The sequence below is a fragment of the Wyeomyia smithii genome, chromosome 1, assembly GCF_029784165.1.
Source record: "Wyeomyia smithii strain HCP4-BCI-WySm-NY-G18 chromosome 1, ASM2978416v1, whole genome shotgun sequence".
Taxonomy (NCBI): Eukaryota; Metazoa; Arthropoda; class Insecta; order Diptera; family Culicidae; genus Wyeomyia; species Wyeomyia smithii.
This window is the reverse complement of record NC_073694.1, coordinates 108816808-108836563: the sequence shown is the minus strand read 5'-3', so window position 1 is coordinate 108836563 and position 19756 is coordinate 108816808. Positions and strand designations below refer to the sequence as shown.

The window sequence follows — 19756 nt, the reverse complement described above, 5'->3', positions numbered from 1 at the left end:
GCCGATTGTGTGCCAAATTTCGCAGTTGGAAAACTGCGATCATGTAATATTGAAATAGATATCATTTTTAGCTCAATTAATACATCGCATTAATCTAGGAAACAAAATGTTAAATACGTTAAACTAAAATTCGTGAGTAGAATATAAAGAAATATTCATTCATTTAAGATCAATGTTGTGTGTAATCAGCTGCCCTTAAAAGAAAAAATCCACTGTCATTAACTGTTCTGTCTTTTTTTCACTCTATACTATTTTAAGGGAAATGTGCATTCGAACGAACTATACAGTATATTATATGTTTGTATATGCAAAATAGTAATTTTAATAGATTCAAAAAACTTGAGTCTAGCCAAAAATTTGTCGTTTAACATGGTCAAAACGGGATATGCCAGTTTTATGAGTTTTCATACTAGTAAAAATACAGTGTCTATATACGTTAGTGCATAATTTGTGACGTGTCACCATCGTATTACAGTAATCAGGGACACCAGATATGCAAATTTATTCGAAAATGAAGATTTTTAGAGTCCGTGTGCAGACTTTTATTGATTTGTCGATATTTGCAGTTTTTTCAGAGAGCAGATTTCATATTGAATTTAAATTAAATATTAAACCTTAATTTCATAATAAATTTTCAGAGTAGAATTGAATGGAAATATTACCTATTCCCAATATTTGAGAACAGGTAACAACAATCAGCTCAACAGCATCAAACAGCGAATTCAAATAGAATTTTTTGTCAAACTTGGTCTACATGTCGACAAACCGCACGCTCGCTTCGGCAATAGCAATAACGGTGTTACAGTTAGACGTTTTTTCCAATGCAGAAGTTTTTTTGGAGATAACAGAAGTCGAGTTAAATTTAATCCAGCGATCTCAAACGCTGCTAGCAACGATTTCGAGTGGCGAAAGAATTGAAGCATCAAAATTTAGGTCCAACGCTACCGTTCATTATTACGTAAAATTGTATGGATGTTCAACAACACTATACAAATTACTAATTCAAGGATGTGAAATAATTGTTTAATCTTCGAGTTCCGTTGGCAAACTTTCGGAAGGAGCCCAAGAAAGCATGAATAAAGCAATCCGAAAAACACGAGAAAATAAATGCCTGAGCTGCCAATTGCGTCAGATCCGGTAGTTCCGAGTTTTAGACACAACAACAAAAAGAAAAGTTCTTTCACATAAGAGGTGAAAGATTTATTAATTTTCAGTCATGATGATACTGACGATGACGAGTAAAATCTTAAACCTTCTTTTCACATTTGAACGTAAACCGATGATGTTCTTCTAGAACAATTGAATGAAACTACTAACGACTTCTGTAAAACAATGTAACTTTCACAAATCACCATGCGTCTTCATTCAAACTATTTTAATTTCAATTAAAATTTTTGTTCAGCGGGGCAGAAAGGGGCAAAATGGGACCTTAATATTCGAAAAGTAGAGAAAATTTCCTATAAAATGCATACTATGCGACCTGTGTCAACCGATGGGTCAGATCGTACAGCATACATTTGCGCAAAAAAAAGTTTTTTTCAAACCACTCAATAGGTATTTCAAACATTTTACAAAAGTTAAGATGAATTATATAAAAACATTCAACACGAAATACAATTCTGATTATTTATTTTCAAAATGCAACCCGATCAGAAGAGCATAACTAAAAATTACAAAATTCTATCAACGTGAGATACAAATAACATATTTTGATACACTTTTGTATTTTTCCATATAATTTTGATAACAAAATTGAATCTGAATGAGTTATGATAACAAAACGTGACATGAAGTAGTTCTGAAAAAAGTCCAACTAATTTTTCGTTTTTATCAAAACCTGTTGTTGTAACAATGTTTGTTATTATATTGTTCTAAATACTATCTTATTTTGTTAGAAAGCTGATATATTAGTAACAAATTTATATATGTGTTTGATACTAGTAGAATCATTTCTGTTATATTTTCTGTTATTTTAACACCTAACGGGACCAAATTGAAAACACAGCCTGTAAGGTTTTTCCCGTAACAAACTAACAACTTCTGTTACATTTTTGTTTTTTCTTTCTGATCGGGAATTTATCGCATTGAATTCGAATAAGTATTAGGTGAGTATTTACTAGATAAACTAAACCCCAATATGTGCTTTCTGAGCGAAAAAATCATTGAACTCACATGAATTAACAACGTTTAAAGTGCTCTCAAAAATTCAAATAATATCCAATTGTCTTGATATTTGGAAAACACGTTTTTCAATACAGTAGAACTTTAAAAAAAATATAAAATATCAATAATTAGAACTTGAGTTTTGTCCGGCTTCCGGCCACTGTGCGACTGGGTGGTAGTTGCGACGTCACAATCGTAATTTTTGTTCGGTAAGTTCGTGATGCAACGTCATCACTTTCTATCTCCGGAATTCAAAGAATTGATATCTGACTAAGCTTGGTATGGTCAGCGGATTTCCAACAATCAGTATACACTCAACTCTCCTTCACTCGATGTTATGTGTCTCGATAATCTCTTGCTCGATGAGTATCTAGAGTATTTAGGCCACTGTACTCGTATTATTTTCTATAATTTACCTATAATTTAACTCTATACCCTCGCTAGCTCGATGATCCCTGTCCCTTCGAAATCGAGTTAGGGAGAGTTAACTGTAATACCATGGATGTTTTCTTGTATGAGTGACACAAGCGATTTTCACAAATTTACTCATATTTAAATATTTCAATAAAAAGGGAACAAATACTGTTTCATTGCATCATTGTTTACTTTTAAAGAATTTTTAGCAATGTCATTCGTGCTAACGGAATTTCAACCTGGCCGCATAGTCGGTGCTCGTGAAGCAGGTGCTACGATTGCCATGACCTGTAAATTGGTTGGAGTGACGAAAGCTACGGTTTGCAAAGTTATATGAGAATTCATGAAAGAGATAACATACCGTTGGAGGAAATTCGAAGACTGTACGAATCGATCCCTAGGAGGATCCAAGCGGTTCTTGCAGCTAATGGTGGCCCTACTCCGTACTAATAAATGAAGTACAGTAATTTTAAATTGCTCTTTTGCATTTCCGAAATCCTAAACACATCCATTTCTCTTTTCAGAAGTGATTTTTATGGCATACTACTTGTACAAAGTGGTGTTTATTATTTCCGAAAATCCTTATTACACAAAAATGGTTACAGCTCGATGGTCCCTCGACGGATTTTCAATCTTTAGGTATCAATGAACTCGGAATGAATTCTTATTTATGGGCAATATAGAAATCTACATGAAACTAGCTGTCAGAAAAAGTTCTAAGCGTTGCAAAAATGAACATTTCGACACACACTCCTAAAATCCAGAATATTTTCGGTGTCCATTGGCCGCATCAAGTCCTCACATAATATTTGAAAAGTAGGATAGTTTTCCAGTAAAATGAAACCTGTTTCGTCAAAATTGATTCATTTTTCGTAAAGTCCTGACCTTTTGAAAATTGACAAAATTTTGACTGTCTCAATCATTTTGTCTACCCCCTGTATATATATATATATATATATATATATATATATATATATATATATATATATATATATATATATATATATATATATATATATATATATATATATATATATATATATATATATTTATATATATATATATATATATATATATATATATATATATATATATATATATATATTTTTTTTTTTTTTTTTTTTTTTTTTTTTTTTTTTTTTGTTTCAGGTGAAGGGGAAATTTGCATCCAAACCCCTGAGGTGACCAACCTCAGGGAGTGTGGGGTTGGTTTGAATCAGTGACCGGACCCACTAAAACCCCTTCAGTCTCCAGCCCATAATACTCCCCGGGACCACCGCTAGGTATTGCTTCGGGGAGCGGCTTTTGTGCTCTGTGCACCCTCTTGGTTCTTTAGGTCTTTTTGGTAACTTAGCTAACTAACCTGGAGACTGGCCGTTAGCTAACACTGGCGTGTCGGTGGTCAACCTGTCGCCTGTTTTGCAATTCTAAAACTATTTGAGAGGCGGCTGTACAAACCGCCCTCCAAATGTTTGGGTCTTTACACATCCTCCGAACTAGGTTGTCCGGAGTGGTGTCTGGCCCGCTCACTACCATCATGTCGCTCCGCGCATGCACAAAACGAGGGCACACGAAGAAGACATGCTCAGCAGTCTCTTCCGCATCCGCGCACTCGGGACACATGGGGGACCCCGCATGCCCGAATCTGTGTAGATACTGCCTAAAGCAACCATGGCCTGACAGAATCTGTGTCAGATGGAAGTTCACTTCTCCATGGCGCCTCCCGACCCATCCGGATACGTCCGGAATAAGTCGATGCGTCCATCTACCCTTCGCGGAATTGGACCACTCCTGCTGCCATCTGATCATCGAGAATGATCTTCTGGTACCTCGTATGCCCCTTGTGTCACGTTGATCGAAGCATTCTACGTCCTCCTTAATGGCTATGCTGATAGGCAACATGCCGGACAGGACGCAGATTGCGTCGTATGACACAGTTCGATACGCGCTCGCAACCCTCAGGCACATGAGCCTGTAGGTACTTTCCAACTTACTCCGATGTTTACTAGTACCTAATGCTTTGGACCACACTGGCCCGCCATATCTCAGTATGGACGAAGTCACGCTAGCTAGAAGTTTCCGCTTGCTGCCGTACACTGCTGAGCTATTGGACATCATGCGAGATAATGCTGCAATAGCCATTGAAGCCTTCTTGCAGGCATATTCGACATGGCTCCCGAAGGCGAGCTTGTCATCGATCATCACCCCCAGCAGCTTCAGGGAGCGCTTAGAGGCGATGGTGCAATTCCCGACACTGATCAACGCCTGTTGCTTCGACTTGCGGTTATTGACAACTGAAATCTCCGTCTTATGATGCGCCAGCTCCAGTTTTTTGGAGCGCATCCAGTCCTCGACGACGCTTATAGAGTGCGAAGCCGTCAACTCAACCTCCTCGATCGACTCGCCGTAGACCTCAAGTGTGATGTCGTCCGCAAATCCAACGATCACAACCCCTTGGGGGAGCTTTAGTTTCAGCACTTCATCGTACATGATATTCCACAGTACCGGGCCCAGGATGGAACCTTGTGGAACCCCTGCGGTAATTGGGACACATTTTTGACCCTCGTCTGTGCTGTAAACTAGCACACGATTCTGGAAATAATTTTCCAGAATCCTGTACAAAGACACCGGAATGTCTAGTTTCCGAAGCGAGTGGGCTATGGAATCCCAGCTAACACTATTGAACGCATTTTTCACGTCCAACGTGACGATTGCGCAATAGCGAATGCCCCATCTTTTACGCTGGAGTGCTACCTCTGCTGTTTTGGTGACGGACAGAATAGCATCCACCGTAGACTTGCCTTTTCGGAAGCCGAACTGGTTACTCGACAGACCGTTTGCACATTCGGTGTACCTAACCAGTCTATTGAGAATAACCTTCTCGAGCACCTTACCCGCCGTATCGAGCAGACATATCGGTCTGTATGCCGACGGGTCACCAGGTGGTTTCCCTGTCTTCGGCAATAAGACCAGCTTCTGTCGCTTCCATCTGTCTGGGAATGTACAGTCATCCAGGCACTTCTGCATGACTTCCCGAAATAGTCTGGGGGCCTCTTTGATGGCCTTCTTCACAGCCAGATTCGGAATCCCATCCAATCCCGGTGCCTTGCTCACCTTCAGGGAGTTGGCGATCGCGATGAGTTCCTCATTCGTAACCGTTTCCGCCTCCTCTGCCTCGGCACGGCTAACGCCGTCACTCATATATTGGGTGTTCGGCAGGTTGGCCGACCACCTCTGGTCTGAGTTTGAGATACTGGAACGTCGGTGAAGTGACTCGCCAGCCGGAGGCCAAGGATTTGGCTCGTGGCGTGGAAAGAGTCCCTCTATGATCCGCTCAAGCATCGCTGGTGATTTTTCTGCGGGCGCCATCGCACCCTTAGTCTTGGCCATCACCATCCTATAGGCGTTACCCCACGGGTTAGTGTTGGCACTAGCGCACAGTCTTTCGAAGCACGCACGTTTACTAGCTTTTATTGCTCTCTTAAGCGCCGCTCTTGCGGAACTGAATTCCCCTCGACGATCTTCCCTTTCTTCGTCGGTTCGCGCACGTTGAATCCTTCTTCTCGCTTGAAGACACGCTCTGCGGAGGTCCGCTATCGCGTCGGTCCACCAGTAGACTGGTGGCCTTCCATGCCTAGGCTGGCGGTTCCTAGGCATAGTGGCGTCGCACGCCCGCGAAAGTATGGCAACAAGTTGATCAGCGCTCGGGTTACGAATTCTGCTTGCCTCGTGTTCTAGTCTAATTGCTTCCGCAAATACCTCTTCGTTGAAGTGTGGTATCCTCCACCCGCGAGGAGCTGGAGTGTTAATTCTACTCGCCACATGCGGTCTCGTTTTACAGTCTACGCTATAACAGACCGCCAGATGGTCGCTATGAGTGTAGCCATCGTCTACCCTCCAGTTCGTGATCAATCCTGGACTACAGAATGTCACATCGATGATCGACTCCGCGCCGTTTCTACTGAAGGTGCTCTTCAAGCCGACGTTGGCCAGATCTATGTTGAGCTTCGCCAAAGCCTCCAACAAGATCCGGCCTCTCTGGTTTGTGCGTCGACTTCCCCACTCAGTTGCCCATGCGCCCGCCACTACCAACGGTGATAGACCGATCAGCTCCCCGGTGGCTCGGTCGATCATCCTTGCGAACTGCTCGGTAGACCAACGAGGCGGAGCATAGCAGCTGCAGTAGTACACTCCGTTCACCTTGGCAACCGCGTATCCTTCGTTTGAAGTTGACACTATCTCTTGAACCGGGAACCTGCTCGTCGTCCATATTGCCGCCATACCGGACCCGTCCGAAATCCAGTTACCGTTTCCGGAAGGAATTCGGTAGGGGTCCGAGATTATGGCGATGTCCGACAACGACTCAGTGACTGCTTGGTATAGCAGTTGCTGAGCCGCGAAGCAGTGGTTCAAATTTAGCTGTGTCACTCTCACGCCCGTGGCTTGCTAGTCGGCTTACCGGCCGTGCACCTCGGGCCTCCCATTATGTGCTTTGCGTCACGCTTCCCGGCGCACGCCAAGCACTTCGGGGGCTCTCCGCAGTCTTTGCTTTTGTGGCCTGCAGCACCACACCGCCTGCATAGGGAGCTCCTGTCAGGCCCCTTGCAGCTAAAGGACTTGTGTCCTTGCTCGAAGCATCGAAAGCAGACCTCCGGCGGCTGGTAGATGCTGAGTGGGCACATTGACCAGCCCACTTTGAGCCTCGCTACCTTTAGCGCCTGGTTTGCGTCTACTGACGAAAGCCTGACAGTGGCGGTCTGGGTTCCTACTGGGCCTTTGCGCAGTCGAACTGCCTCTGGTGCCACAACCACTTCGCACTGCTCCTTGAGGGCATCCACGACTTCGCATGCCTCGGTGACTTCGTCCAGGTATTTAAGTTGTAGGGTTACCTGCGACGTGAGTGCCCGAACCTGCACTCTATCTCCAAGCGCCTCTTGGGCCAATGCCCGATAGGCTGGGCCCTTGTTTCTGGCTTCTTTGCGGAGCTCAACGATCATTTCTCCCTTGCGGGATCGGCGGATGCTACGCACATCTGCCCCCAGATCTTTGAGCTTCGCATCGCCTCTCATTGCCTTAAGGACTTCCGAGTACTTTGACTCTTCTGTCTTAAGGATGAGTGCGTCGCCCTTATTTTTAACTTTCTTCGTCGCAGGATTTGTAACCGGATGCGGTTTTTTGGCCACCACTTTTTGGTTCCTACTCCTTCCCGGAACCGTTACCCACGGGTTACCGGGAGCCTTCTGCTCCTTGGCTGCCACCGTGGGCGTTGCTTGCGCCACTCCTACACCGGTCTGGGGGCTGTTTGCGATTAAACGCTTCTTGGTGCCCCCGGGGGCCGTCTCTCCCGGGGACTGTCGCGTTCGTTTGGCAGCTGGCCCTGCCGCGCAAACCGCCGCAAACGTGCTAGCGTCCGTTTGGACCGACTTCGTCGCCAGCTCGGTCACCTTCGTCTCCTCTTTCTCCGCAGCCGCAGCTTTCATTTCGAGCTCGGCGTGCTCCTTTTTCGCAGCATCGACGGAGGACCGAAGCATGTAGAGGGCCTGCTTCAAGTACTTCGTTGTATTGCTGCGACTTTTCGCAAACTCGATTATAGCATCGAGCTGCTCAGACAGGGCCACTACCCTCGGTAGCGTGTCCCGCTGTCTTCCGACCGCCTTTAATAGCTGTGGACCAGCCACCGCGATGTCTTGCGTAGATCCGGTAGGCGTACTGCCTTTACCGTCTTCGCAGGCGACCTTCACTGCATCCGTCTCCACTTTTCTAGGCGGAGACCGCTGGATGCCACCTCGCGCAAATGGGTTTTCCAACCCATCTGCCCCCATCTCCAGAGTTTTGTTTTTCTGCATTCTTGTTAATTGGGTCCCCCTACCAGCCGCTATCCTTATCCATAATGGAGTAGTCGCCTAAATGGTCCCAAGGTAGTCTATGCCGGAGCAGTGAGGCCATGGCTAGGGGCGGCTGCCATAGCGCCTTATGGGCAACTATGACACCCCCGACCGGCGCAAGTCAGGAAAAGACATCTGATCCTACTCCTGCCTGGTTCCCACCAGGCAATGGACTCGGAACGTACTGGAAGGCCTGCCAGGTTTTACGGGACGGAGACCCCTGCACCGGTTGTAATCTCGCCGTTTCAAGCCGTTATCACACGACATTACTAAGGGAGCTCGGCGCAGGTGCCAGCCCAAAATCATGGTACGAAAACGAAATCCGACTCGTATCCTATAGTGATGCGACCAGTTGCCGTAATTGGGAACATTACTGGCATCAGTCCCAATGGGCGGTATAGTGCATTTGGGTGGTGGGAGCGGCACTACTCGCTCCGTCGGAGCTGCTTCCGGCCAGTGTGGCTTTTGCGAGAATTCAGCGGCCCAGTGCCTGAATCTCGCCACGACCTAGGCTAGCTCCCGCTGATGGTCCGGGACTGCTTGCTAGCAGTGAGCACTTCCGTGGCCTTCGGTGATCGCCAATTACCGACCCGTGGTGGCATACAGCTCTGCCATAATATATATATGCCATAATATATATATATATATCATTCGCTCGATATCTTCAAGGGAAGTGTGGTTGGTATGCTGGACGGAAATGTTGGACATTTGTGGCTCGACGATGACACCAGATACAATCCATCCAAGATGAGTATCTCTCAGCTGTGGCAGGTTATCATCTAGGCTTAATTGGCTCGGTTTCAGGATATCGAAGAACAGCTCAGCACCAATTAGCAGGTCAACTTTTTGTGGCGTATTGAAGCCGGGATCGGCCAAAACCACTCCTTCGGGGAGATTCCAGTGTGTGGTGTTGATCTTCGACACTGGTATTGTACCAGTCACCTTCGGTGTAATCAGGCACTCGAGACTTGCTTGGAAGTTCGAAACTCGGGATTTGAACTTCAAGGTGGTTTTATCCCGAGCGTGGGATCGCAATGCGTTGATACCAACAATCGGAACATTGGCGTGTTTCTTTGGGAGACCAAGACGGTTGACCATATCTTCAGTCACAAAGTTCACTTGGGATCCGCTATCCAATAGAACGCGGCATGGATGAGGGTGGTTCTCCTGATCAAACACATGTACCACTGCGGTAAGCAGCAGAACAGTCTTGGTCGCTTGGGCTAGGTTGGATGAACAGGTCGTAGACACAGGTGGCTCTATGATGGCAGGAATCTTCTGCTTCGATGTGGATGGTTGATTCGAAGCAGCCGGAACCGGTGGTGTGCTTGCCACTGCTTCCGCGGGAAGAGAAACGTTGGACGGTTTCTCCAAATTGGGTACTCCATCATCATGGAGCAACGTGTAGTGACGTCATTGACACTCATGGCATTTCTTGTTAGAAGGACATTCTTTGGAACGGTGCCCTTTTCGCAGGCAGTTAAAGCAAACTCCAGCGGCCCGTATCTTTTCATTTTTCTGGGATGCCGTCAGGTAAATTAGCGCGTTGCATTGGTAGTTCCGATGATCACCACCGCAAATCTCACAAGTTTGAGGTGTACTTGCCGAGACGGTGTGGCTCTTCTGTGGCAAAACTTTCGTTGGTTGCTGCTTGCTTTTGAAAATTGGAGGTGCTGTTTGGAAAGCCGCTTCACAGTTTTCTAGAATCTGACATCTGGATTTCAGGAACTCGTTGACTTGTTTGTAATTTTGCAGCTCGCCTTTCTTCTGAGTGGCTTCCCACGACTTACGAGTTGCCTTGTCCAAGGCAGAAATAAGCATATAAACAATTATATGCTCCGATACTCCAGTGATTTCTTGTTGAAGGTAGCGCAAACTTTCGACGTGTCGATTGGCTTCGGTGATGATTCCTCCCAATTCCTTGTGGGACTCCGATGTCATTTTTTTCAAATTCAGCAACCCACGAATGTGAGTTTCCACTAGTACCCGTTTGTTCTCGTACCGATCGGATAAAATTCCCCAAGATTGCTAATAGTTGCCTTCACTCAGAATCTTTGCATCTAAAATTCCAGCGGCATCTCCAGTCAACGCCTTGTCGAGATAATACAGTTTAATGGCATCTGTATCCCCCGAATTAGCCATTAAGTCTTGAAAGATAGCCTTGAATTTCGGCCAAGAATCATAGCTTCCATCAAAAGATGGAATTGGTGCTTTCAACGGTTGTTGCTGGATGATGACCTGAGGGCCTGTGGGACTTACGGAAGGAGTTTGTGTGGCAATCCGTGTTTCCGCTTCCAATAATAACTCTTCCACTGCATTGGAAACATTGTAGAACAGCTCCTCAAAGTTTGCATACTCATCATCCTGTGCATCGATCGCTTCATCGGGTACAATGGCTAATATCTTGTTATGAATTTGGCTCGGCGTAATTGACACTCAAATTTGTAGACAACACTCCAAGTTGTGCCAATCCAGGCGTTGAAGTGATTAGTGTCCGGTTGATTCGCATCAACTTCTGTTTCGCAGCAGTTCTCTGGCGCACTACCCAAGGAACAATTATTGTTGCCTAAACGTTTACTCCATCACTTTTATTAGGCTACAGTGGAACAACAACCGAAATGAAAAATAAGAAACTTCTGTTCAATGGTTGTTCAGTTAAATTTGGAGAAATTATCTGACACACAGTTGTTTAGGAACGGCGAAGAGAATTTTAAACAACAACAGCAGAATATTTTATTCAACACTTGTGAAACCAGCGTTGAACAGCTGCACCGGAAAAAATTTATTAGGCTACTGTTCGGCATGTGTTCGACCTCTCTAACAAAATACCTAATAAACATCTGTTAAACCGTTGCTCGACTTTAGAAAGGCTTTTGTTAAACGCGTGTTTAATAATGATGTTTGCCAACGTTTGTTTCGCGCATTAGAACCTACTTACCCAGCTCATGCTGAATAATGGCGGGGAAAAAAGTTTAATCGACATTAATTCAGCTCTTTTGGCACAAACAAAATGCAAAATTAAAATTCAATTTTTTTCATTATAATTATTATTATTTGCCTCGTATTAGTTTTTTACTTGTTGAAATACCTATGGGTAAATTTTTAATTTATATTAGAAAGCAATACCACCCTATTTATAAACCATCCTTTTTGTGTTGGGTTCCTTGTGAGATTCGAACTTGCGGTCCATTGCTTGGCAGTCACCGAAGAATGCATCTGAACTAATCTGTAATATGACGTATGCTGTGTTTCAAGTGAATATGCTTCTTAACGTTCTGGTCTAACAAACGTTGAACAGGCATTACATAACTGCGGTAATATAAACTTATTGCACGCAGCTTTAATGTCGAATCCGTTTTCGCGGTGTAGCTACACGAGGACTACACTTATGCCCTGTGAGTGTTTTTTTTTTCATTTTCCCGTACTACACCCGAAAGCGACAGGGTGTAGTTTAAAACACCAACAACAAAAATAAATGCTATCAAATGCCGTACGAAAAAATTAACAGCTGGGTGTAGTTTCGTTTGAGTGTTCGTTTCAAGTTAAGGTTAAAAAGTGTAGTCCGGGACGGTGTAGGGTGTAGTACCGTCGCGAAAACGAACTAGACATAAGCAAAACTTACCGGTTGATTTGACATGACCAGGCAAGCCAAATCTACAGAATAGTCAGCAAATCTTGGTTTTAGTGCGTATGTAAGCAACGGTCATACCGTGCGCCGGCATTGGTATTTTCTCCCTTAATGCTTTTTATGGTGGTTTCCTATACTTTTTATAATTATTTTTAAATATTTCTGTGAAATAAATTATATATATATATATATATATATATATATATATATATATATATATATATATATATATATATATATATATATATATATATATATATATATATATATATATATATATATATATATATATATATATATATATATATATATATATATATATATATATATATATATATATATATATATATATATATATATATATATATATATATATATATATATATATATATATATATATATATATATATATATATATATATATATATATATATATATATATATATATATATATATATATATAATTTATTTCACAGAAATATTTAAAAATAATTATAATAAGTATAGGAAACCACCATAAAAAGCATTAAGGGAGAAAATACCAATGCCGGCGCACGTTATGACCGTTGCTTACATACGCACTAAAACCAAGATTTGCTGACTATTCTGTAGATTTGGCATGCCTGGTCATGTCAAATCAACCGGTAAGTTTTGCTTATGTCTAGTTCGTTTTCGCGACGGTACTACACCCTACACCGTCCCGGACTACACTTTTTAACCTTAACTTGAAACGAACACTCAAACGAAACTACACCCAGCTGTTAATTTTTTTCGTACGGCATTTGATAGCATTTATTTTTGTTGTTGGTGTTTTAAACTACACCCTGTCGCTTTCGGGTGTAGTACGGGAAAATGAAAAAAAAAAAAATACTCACAGGGCACAAGTGTAGTCCTCGTGTAGCTACACCGCGAAAACGGATTCGACATTAAAGCTGCGTGCAATAAGTTTATATTACCGCAGTTATGTAATGCCTGTTCAACGTTTGTTAGACCAGAACGTTAAGAAGCATATTCACTTGAAACACAGCATACGTCATATTACAGATTAGTTCAGATGCATTCTTCGGTGACTGCCAAGCAATGGACCGCAAGTTCGAATCTCACAAGGAACCCAACACAAAAAGGATGGTTTATAAATAGGGTGGTATTGCTTTCTAATATAAATTAAAAATTTACCCATAGGTATTTCAACAAGTAAAAAACTAATACGAGGCAAATAATAATAATTATAATGAAAAAAATTGAATTTTAATTTTGCATTTTGTTTGTGCCAAAAGAGCTGAATTAATGTCGATTAAACTTTTTTCCCCGCCATTATTCAGCATGAGCTGGGTAAGTACGTTCTAATGCGCGAAACAAACGTTGGCAAACATCATTATTAAACACGCGTTTAACAAAAGCCTTTCTAAAGTCGAGCAACGGTTTAACAGATGTTTATTAGGTAATTTGGTAGACAGGTCGAACACATGCCGAACAGTAGCCTAATAAACTTTTTCCGGTGCAGCTGTTCAACGCTGGTTTCACAAGTGTTGAATAAAATATTCTGCTGTTGTTGTTTAAAATTCTCTTCGCCGTTCCTAAACAACTGTGTGTCAGATAATTTCTCCAAATTTAACTGAACAACCATTGAACAGAAGTTTCTTATTTTTCATTTCGGTTGTTGTTCCACTATAGCCTAATAAAAGTGATGGAGTAAACGTTTAGGCAACAATAATTGTTCCTTGGGTAGTGCGCCAGAGAACTGCTGCGAAACAGAAGTTGATGCGAATCAACCGGACACTAATCACTTCAACGCCTGGATTGGCACAACTTGGAGTGTTGTCTACAAATTTGAGTGTCAATTACGCCGAGCCAAATTCATAACAAGATATTAGCCATTGTACCCGATGAAGCGATCGATGCACAGGATGATGAGTATGCAAACTTTGAGGAGCTGTTCTACAATGTTTCCAATGCAGTGGAAGAGTTATTATTGGAAGCGGAAACACGGATTGCCACACAAACTCCTTCCGTAAGTCCCACAGGCCCTCAGGTCATCATCCAGCAACAACCGTTGAAAGCACCAATTCCATCTTTTGATGGAAGCTATGATTCTTGGCCGAAATTCAAGGCTATCTTTCAAGACTTAATGGCTAATTCGGGGGATACAGATGCCATTAAACTGTATTATCTCGACAAGGCGTTGACTGGAGATGCCGCTGGAATTTTAGATGCAAAGATTCTGAGTGAAGGCAACTATTAGCAATCTTGGGGAATTTTATCCGATCGGTACGAGAACAAACGGGTACTAGTGGAAACTCACATTCGTGGGTTGCTGAATTTGAAAAAAATGACATCGGAGTCCCACAAGGAATTGGGAGGAATCATCACCGAAGCCAATCGACACGTCGAAAGTTTGCGCTACCTTCAACAAGAAATCACTGGAGTATCGGAGCATATAATTGTTTATATGCTTATTTCTGCCTTGGACAAGGCAACTCGTAAATCGTGGGAAGCCACTCAGAAGAAAGGCGAGCTGCAAAATTACAAACAAGTCAACGAGTTCCTGAAATCCAGATGTTAGATTCTAGAAAACTGTGAAGCGGCTTTCCAAACAGCACCTCCAATTTTCAAAAGCAAGCAGCAACCAACGAAAGTTTTGCCACAGAAGAGCCACACCGTATCGGCAAGTACACCTCAAACTTGTGAGATTTGCGGTGGTGATCATCGGAACTACCAATGCAACGCGCTAATTTACCTGACGGCATCCCAGAAAAATGAAAAGATACGGGCCGCTGGAGTTTGCTTTAACTGCCTGCGAAAAGGGCACCGTTCCAAAGAATGTCCTTCTAACAAGAAATGCCATGAGTGTCAACGACGTCACCACACGTTGCTCCATGATGATGGAGTACCCAATTTGGAGAAACCGTCCAACGTTTCTCTTCCCGCGGAAGCAGTGGCAAGCACACCACCGGTTCCGGCTGCTTCGAATCAACCATCCACATCGAAGCAGAAGATTCCTGCCATCATAGAGCCACCTGTGTCTACGACCTGTTCATCCAACCTAGCCCAAGCGACCAAGACTGTTCTGCTGCTTACCGCAGTGGTACATGTGTTTGATCAGGAGAACCACCCTCATCCATGCTGCGTTCTATTGGATAGCGGATCCCAAGTGAACTTTGTGACTGAAGATATGGCCAACCGTCTTGGTCTCCCAAAGAAACACGCCAATGTTCCGATTGTTGGTATCAACGCATTGCGATCCCACGCTCGGGATAAAACCACCTTGAAGTTCAAATCCCGAGTTTCGAACTTCCAAGCAAGTCTCGAGTGCCTGATTACACCGAAGGTGACTGGTACAATACCAGTGTCGAAGATCAACACCACACACTGGAATCTCCCCGAAGGAGTGGTTTTGGCCGATCCCGGCTTCAATACGCCACAAAAAGTTGACCTGCTAATTGGTGCTGAGCTGTTCTTCGATATCCTGAAACCGAGCCAATTAAGCCTAGATGATAACCTGCCACAGCTGAGAGATACTCATCTTGGATGGATTGTATCTGGTGTCATCGTCGAGCCACAAATGTCCAACATTTCCGTCCAGCATACCAACCACACTTCCCTTGAAGATATCGAGCGAATGATGCAGCAGTTCTGGGAAATCGAGGAAGTGTCTGATGTTCCGAAGTTGTCAACCGAAGAAATGGCTTGCGAAGCGCACTTTTTATTCACGTACCAACGTGATGAGAGCGGTAGATTTAGAGTGCGGTTACCATTCAACGAGAACGCTTCTAAATTGGGTGACTGTCGTGCACTGGCCCTGAAGAGGTTCTTGATCCAAGAAAAACGCTTGATGAATAACCCAGAGCTACAGGCGCAGTACGTTGAGTTCATTCAGGAGTACGAGGCTCTCGGCCATTGTCGAGATTTTTGAGGCCAATGATCCACCTAACCAGCAGAAGTATTATCTTCCTCATCACGCGGTATTACGTCCATCCAGCTCGAGCACGAAGTGTCGGGTCGTTTTTAATGCAAGTGCAAAATCCTCATCAGAGCAGCTGTCCTTAAACGAAGTTCTTCAAGTGGGTCCAGTAGTACAGAATGATTTGCATTTCATCATTCTTCGCTTCAGAAAATTTAAGATTGCGTTTTCCGGGGACATTGCCAAAATGTACCGGCAAGTACTTCACGCGCCTCAAGACCGACGTTTTCTTCGTATTTTCTGGAGAGCCCATCCATCACAACCACTGCGAGTTCTAGAACTTTGTACGGTGACCTACGGAACAGCGTCCGCTCCTTACCTCGCGACAAGGTGCTTGGTACAGCTCGTCGAAGAAGAAGGCGAATCTTTACCTATCGCCGCTCGCATCGTGAAGGAAGAAACTTATATGGACGATGTGCTTTCCGGTGCAGGCTCGATAGAAGAGGCCATCGAGGCTCAACGACAACTACAACAGCTTCTAGGAAGCGGCGGATTCCCGATACGCAAGTGGTGTTCGAATTCTCCTGAATTTCTCGAGCACATTCCTATAGAAGATCAAGAAAAGAGGGTGTCGTTGGCTGAACGTGGAGTAAACGAGGCTATCAAGGTTCTCGGACTGCTATGGGATTCATCTGCCGATACCTTGTACATCGCAAATGAAACGAAGCAGTCGCCGCATCCTCAACACCGTATCACTAAGAGGGTGATGTACTCAGAAATCGCAAAATTTTTTTACCCTCTAGGATTGATCTCTCCAGTAATTGTTTTGGCAAAACTCCTGGTTCAACGACTGTGGCAACTTAAGATCGGATGGGACGATCCGGTCGATGAAGACACAGCGCGACAGTGGAATGAACTGCAAGTCTCGATGTCTTTGCAAGCACACATCGCCATTCCAAGATGCGTCACCTTTGAAGGAGCCATTGCTCACGAGCTGCATGATTTTTCCTACGCCTCCACCGTGGCATATGGGGCTTGTATCTACCTGCGTAGCCTATTTGCCGACGGTTCAGCCAAGCTGCGTTTACTTACCAGTAAGTCAAAGGTAGCTCCTTTGGAGGAACTTTCAATCCCTCGCAAAGAGTTATGCGCCGCGCAGCTATTGACGCGGTTGTTAGTAAAAGTAATACCTGCCTTGGATATGGAACTCCGAGAGGTTGTGCTTTGGTGTGACAGCACAATTGTCCTGGCTTGAATCAAGAAGCCGCTCAACCAACTCCAGTTGTATGTCCGGAATCGAATCGCCATAATCCAACAACACACTAGTGGATACCGCTGGGAGTACGTTCGAACGCAGCAGAACCCAGCCGACACCGTTTCTCGTGGTCAACTACCAGAGGGTTTAAAAGACAACAACCTTTGGTGGAACGGCCCCGAGTTTCTCCAGCGAGTGGAATACGATACCGATATACCCGAAGAAATTCCCGAACTTCCCGAATTGAAAGAACCAGTCGTCATTGCAGCTGTGAATGTTGTACCATTTCCCTTTTTCTCCAGATACAGTAGCTTCCGTAAGATCCAACGTGTTATGAGCTACGTCCTGCGATTCATTGCCAACTGTCGAATCAAGGTCCCGACCTCACGAGAGAAAAATCTTCATCAAACCATCTCTGAACTGCGCTCGGCTACCGAAGCTATCATACGCGTGGTTCAACAAGTTCACCTGGCTGACGAAATTCATCGAGTCATCAACAATGAACCCTGCAAGAAGTTGGCAAATTTGCGTCCTGTTTTCACCAACGGCTTACTTCGTGTGGGTGGTCGATTGGACCGCTCCCATCTACCGTTTGAAAGCCGCCATCCCATCATCTTACCGGACAAGGACCCGGTAGTACGCCTTCTAATCTGGCAAATGCACATCGAACAGCTTCACGTCGGGCAGTCAGGATTGATGAACGCCATGAGACAACGCTACTGGCTTTTGAACGCTCGATCAACAATTCGGCAGATTACACGCAAGTGTATCGGATGCTTCCGGATTAACCCAACCAACACAACTCAACTGATGGGGAACCGGTATCAAGAGTGGTACCGTCGCCACCATTCGCAATCACCGGTGTGGACTATGCTGGCCCGTTTTTAATAAAACAAGGTGGACGCCGTCTGACCCTGGTCAAAGCTTACGTGGCTGTCTTCGTGTGCATGACAACCAAGGCCGTGCATTTAGAGGTGGTTTCCGACTTAAGCACGGAAGCTTTCTTGGCGTCGTTGAAGCGTTTCATACGCCGGAGAGGAATAGTCCAGCAGCTGCACTCGGATAACGCCACTAATTTCCGAGGTGCTCATCACGAACTAAATGAGTTGTTTCAACAATTTCGAAGTCAGCAGTCTGTGGATACCATTAGAGATTTTTGTTCGTCGCGTGAAATTGAGTGGCATTTCATCCCGCCGGACGCACCAGAATTCGGCGGGCTTTGGCAAGCTGCAGTTAAAATCCGCAAAGACACACCTGAAGCGCATCATCGGGAACGTAAGGCTGACGTTCGAAGAACTAACTACTGTTATGGTTGAGATCGAGGCTGTGATGAACTCTCGACCAATTTTCTCCATCTCCAACGATCCAGCAGATCCAACGGTTATCACACCTGCCCACTATTCAATTGGACGCCCTCTTACTGCCATCCTAGAACCGTCTCTGGAGGACATCAAGGCAACCCGCCTTACGCGATGGCAGCACCTACAACTGTTGCGGGAGCATTTTTGGCGAGCGTGGAGTCGTGACTACCTGAATACGCTCCAACCCCGAAAGAAGAATCTACGTGCCACACCAAACATCCGTAACAATATGATTGTGTTGCTTCATGATCGGAACCAGCCCCCACTCAACTGGAAGTTGGGTCGAATAACAACCGTTTATCCTGGTGACGGTTTAGTTCGTACCGTTGACGTCATGGTTGGAGGTTCCGTCTTCCGACGCTCCATCAACAAGATTTCGGTCCTGCCTATAGAAGACAATGCTCCAGGTATTGATAAAGTTGAGTAACCTCAACCGGAGGGAGAATGTTCCGTCTCCGCCGAAAGCAGATCATTCACTGCTATGTTGTTACTGTCGACAACATACGCGGCATCGGTATTCATTCCAACAGAAACCGAACAACCAATCAGCGAAGACCACCAAACCCCACCTCCAGCGCGACGCTATAAAAGCAGCGGTCGCATCGTTTTTCAGTTTTGTTTTAACCATCGTTCTGTAAACATCAGCAGTAGGAAGAAGAAGAAAATAAAAGTAGTTAAGAAATACCCACTGTGTTCAACTCTACTATAGTTTTTCGTCCTCGGCAAGGAGCAAAGTCAAACCCCAGTTTTTTCAGAGGTTCCAAGAGTTGATTGATTGACACTTGCTCCCTTTGCTCGTTCCACTGAATACAGTCCACTTTGCTGTAGCAAGAGTTCTCCCCAGACCGAACAATTTCAAATGCTAATAAATCGGTTAGTTTTCGATGGATTTCCTTCGTTTTTGCAGCAATCGATTAGAAAATCTTCTAAGATTCCTACCAAATGCATGAAATTGCAATTTTATCATTCGAACTATTGTACTATTGAAAACTCTTAAGCCTTGTCAAAACACAAAATTCGACCTCTGATTGGTCGTTATACCGCACTTTCCCAAGCACGGTCGGCAGAGTTATGGACCTAGTAAATTGGAAATGCATTATTTGGCGTATATAAGAGCTTCATCAGATAATAAACAAACATTTCATCAGA

At 44.2% G+C, this 19756-nt stretch overlaps 2 protein-coding genes across 2 annotated transcripts; one reads left to right on the top strand and one right to left on the bottom strand.

Moving 5' to 3' along the window:
* Positions 1–9109: 9109 nt before the first annotated feature.
* On the bottom strand, positions 9110–10403 carry LOC129717066 (uncharacterized). The gene is made up of 3 exons (XM_055666908.1): positions 9954–10403; positions 9198–9830; positions 9110–9124 (listed from the first exon to the last, which is right to left on the bottom strand). The coding sequence occupies exons 1-3, from the start codon at positions 10401–10403 to the stop codon at positions 9110–9112; spliced, it is 1098 nt and encodes a 365-aa protein (XP_055522883.1).
* Positions 10404–16238: 5835 nt separating this feature from the next.
* On the top strand, positions 16239–18134 carry LOC129717063 (uncharacterized). Its single transcript, XM_055666907.1, has 3 exons — positions 16239–16740; positions 16795–17207; positions 17274–18134. The coding sequence occupies exons 1-3, from the start codon at positions 16239–16241 to the stop codon at positions 18132–18134; spliced, it is 1776 nt and encodes a 591-aa protein (XP_055522882.1).
* The last annotated feature ends 1622 nt before the right edge of the window (positions 18135–19756 follow it).